Consider the following 8,077-nt stretch of genomic DNA (forward strand, 5'->3'; position numbering starts at 1 on the left):
TGCTGACACCCAGCCATGCGCAACAGCCTGTGGGTCCTGGTCACCGAACTGCCACAGCCCCCGTCCTTGCTTGCACCTCGTGGGGATCTGTTCAGTGTGTTCAGCTCTGGGAAGGGAAGATTTACACTTTCATCTAGCGTTCAGACTGGAAAAAGGATGGTAACTTGAAACGAGGCCTGAGCCCCAGACCTCAGCTTTGGGTTGGGATGTTGAATCCCAGACCTGTCCACAATGTTCAACTGCTTTAGCGGGGTTAACGACATTGGAGGAAAAAGGGTTGATTACAAGTAATTTTTCTTTCTGATGCAACGTGTGGTAGTTGCCACTTGCCACCCTCCAGAATTTGCTTTTGCACACTTAACCAATACTTGACAAGAGTTTGCAACCTAGAGCAGCCATCGGGCTGGGCAGAGTGCTTAGGTACAAGGCAGTGAGGTCTGATGCCCTCAGCCAACTGTGTCTCGTCTCCTGATGCTGAACTCTGTGTTTTGCATAGAGGAAGTCATGCTGGCTGAAGAGAACAAAAATGCTGGGACCTCAGCCTTAGAAGGTAAGACAAGCAATGCCCTGCCTAAGCACCTGCCTTGCCTTTCCTTCTGCCTGCCCGCAGCTGAAGGTTGAAACCCTCTAGCTACGATGAGAGGAGGGAGGTTTGGGGATGCCCCTGTGGGGTCTGTGGCCTGAGAGAGGGGTGTGGGGAAATGGATTGACAGCATAACCCCTAAGAGAGCATGGAGGCCAGGAGATGTCTGGTCCCACACGGGGATAGCTCTGGACTACGGTAACCTGGGTATCTCCGTCCTGTTACCAGACCTGAGTTAACCAAGTATAGATCACCAAGTCATGATCCAACGAGCTGGCTACTGGCAGAGTTGGGCCACCAACACCCCTTCTTCTTCCCTTCCCAGTGCTCAGGCGAGCCACCATCAAAAGGAACCGGACGGATGCCATGAACCGCGACTCAAGCGACGAGCACTGCGTCGATATCTCCTCCGTGGGCGAGCGGAGGCTGGCACAAAGAAGACCTCTTCATCCAACCTTGGGTTAGTGCAGTTTGGAGCTTTCCTCCCCAAAACCTCTGCTAGTTTATTGAGTTGCGGGGGTTGCGCCTACCACGTGGAGATAGTCACAGATCTGCTGCTCGTTTGACAGCAAAGGGGGCAAACCACCCGCTGCCCCCTGTACCATTTAAAAACTGTGTGGTGAAGTCATGTCCCATAAAAGCAATGTCTGTGAGCCGTCTGTCCTGCCTCCTGTTGCAGGGAAGGCTGGAGCACCCAACTCCTTCTCTCACCTTGACTGGAGCACCCAACTCCTTCTCTCCCCTCTTTTCCCTTAGGTAACCCCTTGAGTCACTCTGGCCTCAAAGGTGCCAGAGTTGATGGTGCCTCCTACTTACGGCACAAGGAGCGACTCCTGCGCATCTCTGTTCGCCACATGGTGAAATCCCAGGTCTTCTACTGGATTGTCTTGAGCCTGGTGGCTCTCAACACTGCCTGCGTGGCCATCGTCCATCACAACCAGCCAGCCTGGCTCACCCACTTCCTCTGTGAGTCCCTGGGCTTTGTGTGGGTGTGAGAGCACTGCGTGGGCAGGCAAAACCTCCGATGTGTTTGTCAAGAGAGAGAAACAGACTGCAGGTCTCAGTTGGGTTTATCCTAAAATTGTGAACAGTGGTGATGGAAAGCTTGCTGGAGATCCATCTTTGAATGCCCACAAGCAGTTGCTGGAAAGGCGTGAGTTTGCCGGGATGGGACCGGTCATGGGAGAACCTCCTGGTTAAAGTTTTGGTGCAGAGCACGGCATGGAGATCCCAAGCTTGAAAGCAGTTACTGGAGCATCCCCCAGCCCACCATGGGCCACGGTACAAGGTCAGGTCTCGGAGGCAGTACACCCATGTCTATTCTAGCGTGGTGCTAACTGCGGAGCAGCGTGGTCAACCCCACAGCAGCCATGTGTTACTCCTGAGCTGCTGCAGTAGGGACAGTGCTGCTTTCTCAGCCGTGTTATTCTTACTCACCTTGAAAATGTCCCTGTCAAGCACCAGGCCTGCCCAAATTTGCATTAGCACGCTCAGGCCTGCCGGGATCCCAGCACGCCACGGTGTGGTACGGCAGCTGGTCGTGGTGAGAAGCATCTTTTGGACAAGGTGAAGAGCCAGACTCTTGCCTGCTAATGTTCAAGAAATAGCTGGAGAAGCTTTTCACTGGCTCTTGGCTGTTCAGCTCGGTTTCCCTGGCCAAGTTCCAGCCGTGCAATGATTTAAATCCAGGTTGCTAATATTTCCCTACTGTGTCATGTGGTTAATGTCTTTGCAGACGCCTCAACCACTGTCATATAATGCTAAAGAGCTGCTCTGCTCCATGCTGGCCATCTTTGGTCTTCTCAAACCCCTGGGACACCACTGCACCTACCCTGAAAGATTAACTTGTGGGGTTGGTGCTCTGTTATACACAATTTAGCTCCTCGCAGACAAGCTTCCCTCGTCCCAAACCCTGAGAGCTTGGGGAAGCAGCGTGGTCCTCGACTTGTCCCATCTCTGTGGGGTGCTATACGGGCTATAGGTGGGCGCATGCAGGATGTTCCGCGCAGCTCGGTGCCCCAAGGGTAGCGCATCTGGATTTTCTCTTTCAGACTATGCAGAGTTCCTGTTTCTTGGACTCTTCCTCCTGGAGATGTCCTTAAAGATGTACGGGATGGGGCCACGCCTTTACTTCCATTCTTCCTTCAACTGCTTCGACTGTGGGGTAAGAGGCCCCAGAGATGCTCTGGGTGTGGGGGCAGATGTTTGGCAGGTGTCTGCAGCACAAGGCACCAAGGGGGAGAAGAACGGGATGGCCCTCGCAGTGGGCAGGGGAACTGTTTCTGCTGGGACAGCCTGCCCATGACAGACCGAGACACCAGGTCTTGGTCAGGATGATGGGTGCCTTGTCTTAAGGCACGTGAAGGTTTCCTGCAACAGCCCGTCCGGAGCCTGACTTTGATTCATGGCCACGTCTGCTTCTCAGGTCACAGTGGGAAGCATCTTCGAAGTGGTTTGGGCTATCTTCAGACCAGGAACCTCTTTTGGGATCAGTGTCCTACGAGCCCTTCGTCTTCTGCGAATATTTAAAATAACCAAGTATGTACCAACCGTCCGTGCCTGTCACCCTCTGCTTGGACTGTGGCTGCAGCCCAGATCCAGTCACTCCTGTTCTCCTGTTAGCATCGCTGCAAGTACTCCACTGTCTCTGTTTTCTAGGTACTGGGCATCCCTGAGGAATTTGGTGGTCTCGCTGATGAGCTCCATGAAGTCTATTATCAGTCTGCTCTTCCTCCTCTTCCTCTTCATTGTAGTCTTTGCTCTGCTGGGAATGCAGCTGTTTGGAGGCAGGTAGGTTGTTTCAAATCTGGGGGAAAGGAATTTCTTGATGTTAAAGCAAAGTATTGACACCCTCCTGGGTGCCCAGGAAGACTGTAGCCTTGCCCCTCAGCCCGCTGCTAACAGTGGTACCTCTCCTATACAAAAGTCCCTGCTTGGGCAGGTGCCTCTGGGCTGTGTGGGTCCTTCTGGCCGGGAGACGTTTTGGGTTCTGGCACTAAATGCTCAGGAGACCTTCCTTAGAGTGGGGAAAGGTCCTCCTAAGAGGACCTAAGAGGTGTGCTAAGAGAGCTGATAGCACAGCAGTCAGGGATTTGATGACCTTGATATTCCAGCCCATTTATATCCTCCCGGTTCCGCTTCCAGGTTTAACTTCATCGATGGGACACCATCGGCCAACTTTGACACTTTCCCCGCGGCCATCATGACGGTGTTCCAGGTAGGAGCTGGGCTGCAAGGGGACACAATCAAAGGGACTTGGGACCACCTGCTCACTCCCCCCTGGTTGGAAGGGGCTCTTTAAACCAAACAAGTTCCCCTCTATCAGCTGTTAGGATATAACTCGCTTCCTCCCTCTCCTCCTTTATAACAAAGCAGATCGCAAGAGATGGAAACTCTTCCACCTCTGTTACAGAAGGCGGAAGAGTTTCAAAACTCTTCTGAGGAAACCTAAATCCTCAGCAGTATCCAGCACCATCTCCCTCAAGTGCTGCAGCTGTAGAGCTGGGTTATCCCCCGCACAGGGTCTCTGTACTTGGCTCCTGCGCCTTGGTAGGACGGATCGAGGGGGCTGTCCAGGTGACGAGAAGGTGCGGATGACAGAGCTGCTGGCTTGCTTTCCCGCAGATCCTGACGGGTGAGGACTGGAACGAGGTGATGTACAACGGCATCCGCTCCCAGGGAGGCGTTCGCTCAGGCATGTGGTCCTCCATCTATTTCATCGTCCTCACCTTGTTTGGAAACTGTATCCACCTGGCTGCTGTGCTTTTAGTGGAGACAACCCCATCTCATCTCCCTCTTCTGGGGGCACCCACCTCCCCACCCACTGCTCCTTCCTCCTCTCCCAATTGAGGGAGTCCCATCACACATGCAGCAGTCCTGGATATCCCAAATGCAGAGAAGGAGCTGTCTGGAGGTGCACTGAGGGCTGTATATATGGGATGGGTGAGGAGTTTGTCCCTCTGGCTGTCCCTCACTGGGCTGGTGAGGAGCCGTCAGGGCCACCCTCCCTTGGTGGCTGCAGACACCCATGTCCTTAACACGTGCCTTGTGCATCCTTAGCTGCTCGCAGATACTCTGCTGAATGTGTTCTTAGCTATTGCGGTGGACAACCTGGCCAATGCTCAGGAGCTCACCAAGGTACGTTCCAGTTGCTCGTTTTTCTTCTCTTGCTGGTGTGAAGAGAGTGAAGGAGAGGGCCGGCAGGAAAAGCACCAGGAGCACTGCCTGTGACTGTCCTCGCTCCAGAGCTGGGGCCACCTTGTCCTTTAGCTCAGCCTGCTTTGGACAGAGGTCAGGTCAAAATGGAAGTGGGGCTCTTCCTCCAGGAAGGGTACGCAGGGTGCTCCACTGAAACGCAAACCCGTATCGCTGGGCAAAGCCCTTTAGGCTTTGATTTAGGAAAGTGCTTAAACCCACTGGTCTCATGTCTCTCCAGGAGCACCCACAGTTCCTATCGAGTGTGGCTTAACTATTTCTCCATTTAAGCTCCCCAGTTTTGTCAGTCCGGTCAGATCAAGATAATCCTCATCTGTCTGCTGTGGGGAGGGTTATTTGCCCAAGCACTCCGGAGATGCGGAGCGGGAAGCGCTTTCCCAGTGTCAGTATTTATTCGCCATCTGCCCGCAGGGCAGTGGATGTGATTTAGGGTGCAATTTAGGATGGTGCTCGAGAAGGTTATTGGGCTTAGCTGGTTTTAAGACCATGCTGGGAAATATTTGGGGAATGCTAAAATATTGGGGCACCATCTGGATAACGGTGAGTAGGCGAGAGCTGCAAGGGTCGTTGCTGCCCTTTGGAGGGGGTCAGCCATCCTACGGTGCCTGTTTTATTGCAGAGCCCCCGCCTATTACCAGGTCCTTGGGGCTTACTTGAGAGGCTTCCACGCTGGGGTAAATCTGACCCGCCAGCAGCAAACGAAATGGGGCATGGTGCTTGTTTGCCTGAAGGGTGTGTGCGGGGGTCCCTGTCCTCCGGGGTTGCCACTTCGAGGGGCTGCCGCCTGCCGCTGGGGTGAGAGGAGTGGGAGAGCCCCGCAGCGTACCAGCGGCATCAATTAAGGGAGCGCTGAGTTTTTGAAAAGGCTGAGTGCGTGCTAATGACTCCTAATGACATTTTTTGCTCCAGAGACACAACCGTACTCATTAAAGCAATACGGGCTCTGCCGGGGTCATTCATGGATGCCTTGCCTCCCAGGGGTCATTCATGGATGCCTTGCCACCCACGCCATCGGGGGGATGCCTGTCTCGCCCCGTGGCTGTGAAGAAGGGAGGGCTGAGCTGGTCTACGCCGTCTGGGGCTGTTCTAGCGTGCACAGCCTGGAGTGGGCTGGGTTCACTTAATTTAAGTAGCGCTGACACCTTCAGTAAGATCTGGCGTAGTGGGGAAGTTGCGTCCCCATCATAAATAACGGCTGGTGTAAGATCTGGCGTAGTGGGGAAGTTGCGTCCCCATCATAAAATAAAGGCTGTCTCTGGAAATACAGGTGCCTGCACCCCTTTTCTCCCACACGCCTTGGCACCTAAGGCAGCCCCCTGCATCCTTCGCTGCCTCCGAAGCCTTGAAACCCCCCCATCCCACTTGAAACCCCAGCCTTCCCTTGAAACCCCAGCATCCCACTAAGCAACTCCCCTCTTTCCTCCGCAGGATGAGCAGGAGGAAGAGGAGGCCTTTAACCAGAAGCACGCCCTTCAGAAAGCCAAAGAAGTCAGCCCCATGTCTGCCCCAAACATGCCTGCTATCGAGTGAGTGACCCCCCCCCAACCGCTATCCCGGTACCCCCCCAAGCCCACCGGTCAGCACCGGGGAGGGCTGAAGCGGAGCCCGGCACAGCTGCTTGCGGGGCTGCCGCAATAAAAAGGGGTCCCCGCACGGGGTGACTCCCTCTTGGGGTGACTCCCTCTCGGGGTGTCTTCCTGAGGATGGATGAAGATCCAGGAGCGTGCTCCTAGAGCAGCGGTGCCTGCGGAGAGGTGTCGGAGCGGGGACCAGCTCACCCCTGCAGCCTCAGAGCTTGGGCATGGCAGAAATCCGCTAAAAGAGGCTTTCTGCCCCAAATGTACAACTCAAACACTCAGGACTGCTGCTAGGGGTGGGGAAAGAGGCTGGGGAGGAGGAAGGTATCTCTGTTTTTTCTTGAGGAGGGGTGATATTTGTTCCCGGGGAGCTTTTCTTCGTGGCGGAGCTGCGGCATTGCAGCCAGGGCTGGGGGAGAAGGGAGCAGGGGTGTCACAAATCTCCCTCGGGTTCCTTCCCTGGTAGCAAACGCAGTTAGGAGAGATGGAGCAGGTTTGTGAACCCGCGTTTGATTGTACAGAAATTTGATTTGGGCAAGAAAAAAAAGCCCCAAACCACATAAACCCCCGGCATGGTGTTAAGGAGCCTTGTCTCTGTGTTTCAGCAGAAAAAAAATCTGTTTTTTCCTTTCTAGACGCCTTTTTTCCCTTTATTTTGCAGTGTCATATGGTCTAAATCACATAAAACTTTCAAAGTCAACATTGGAAAGAGGCGTTTTTGATTTGTTTCCCAAAACAGTACATTTCAGTACGGCTGAAAGGATTTTTTTTTTTTTTTTTTTCTTTTTTTATAGAATCCCTTCCCAGGGAATTTTAGGTTTCGTTATGCTTTGAAATCCAGCCAAGCTCGTACACGGCAGAATCTCTTGCAGATTTGCTGAGAGAAACCGCTGTCTTCAGGCGAGCACTGATCTGGGGGGGTCGGAGGCAGCGTTGGGAACAGCCCCAGCTCCCTGGCTTGGCAGCGGTGGGATGCGATGGTCCCCCATCCCGCATGCATCGCCCGTGGTTTTAGGGGCGGCAGGAGCTGGGGGTACTTGTAAGCCCTGCCTGGTCTCCCAGCAGCCGCAGATATCGCCCTGGTTTGGGGGTGATGGGATGTTCATAATAAATCTGTGCCTGGCCAAGTATCGGGGGGGTGGTTTACGGGAGAGATGGCAGAGTCTGTGTGTAATGACCGTCTCTGGCTACCAGTGGGAATGTGTCGGATAAAGCGAGGGAATAAAGCGATATAGGCAGCAGAAGAGGCTGGAGGATGGACAAATAGGAGAGAAGAGGAGGGAGAGATGGACTATATTAGGGCACTAAAAGATTTGCCCACTCTGCACATCCCTGCTAGAGTTTTCTAGCCATTCTCAGATATAGCTGGTTAGGAAAACAGATCCCTTTAACCGTTTGTTGTTGTTCTAGTGGCATTGAAACGGGAGGTATCGATACTTGCAGATCTCTTTTCCAGCTCCTCCCCCTCATCAGGATGGATAGTGTCAGGGGCAGGAAGGGGGTGCGATCCCGTGGGGGCAACCCTCTCCAGCATCAGGTCTGATGTGCCTTCAGCGGTGCAACGCTGATGCCAGCAGCCGGGGAGGGCCGGTGGGGACATCGTAGCAAGAGACAAGCCAGAGCAGAGCCGGTACCAAAGGGCTGTCGGAAACTCGGGACGGTGAAGCTGAGCCGATCTCTGCGTTTGGGCAGACACAGATGG

At 54.0% G+C, this 8,077-nt stretch overlaps 1 protein-coding gene across 1 annotated transcript; it reads left to right on the forward strand.

Moving 5' to 3' along the window:
• Nucleotides 1-496: 496 nt before the first annotated feature.
• On the forward strand, nt 497-6,324 carry LOC104084259 (voltage-dependent R-type calcium channel subunit alpha-1E-like; the record flags this gene model as incomplete). The annotated part of the gene is made up of 10 exons (XM_009588015.1): nt 497-550; nt 909-1,043; nt 1,340-1,549; nt 2,635-2,747; nt 3,009-3,121; nt 3,242-3,373; nt 3,728-3,800; nt 4,208-4,325; nt 4,653-4,720; nt 6,227-6,324. Coding segments are annotated over 10 exons (1,114 nt in total), but the record flags the coding sequence as incomplete, so codon positions are not given.
• Nucleotides 6,325-8,077: the final 1,753 nt, after the last annotated feature.

Source organism: Fulmarus glacialis, unplaced genomic scaffold (assembly GCF_000690835.1).
Source record: "Fulmarus glacialis isolate BGI_N327 unplaced genomic scaffold, ASM69083v1 scaffold31281, whole genome shotgun sequence".
Taxonomy (NCBI): Eukaryota; Metazoa; Chordata; class Aves; order Procellariiformes; family Procellariidae; genus Fulmarus; species Fulmarus glacialis.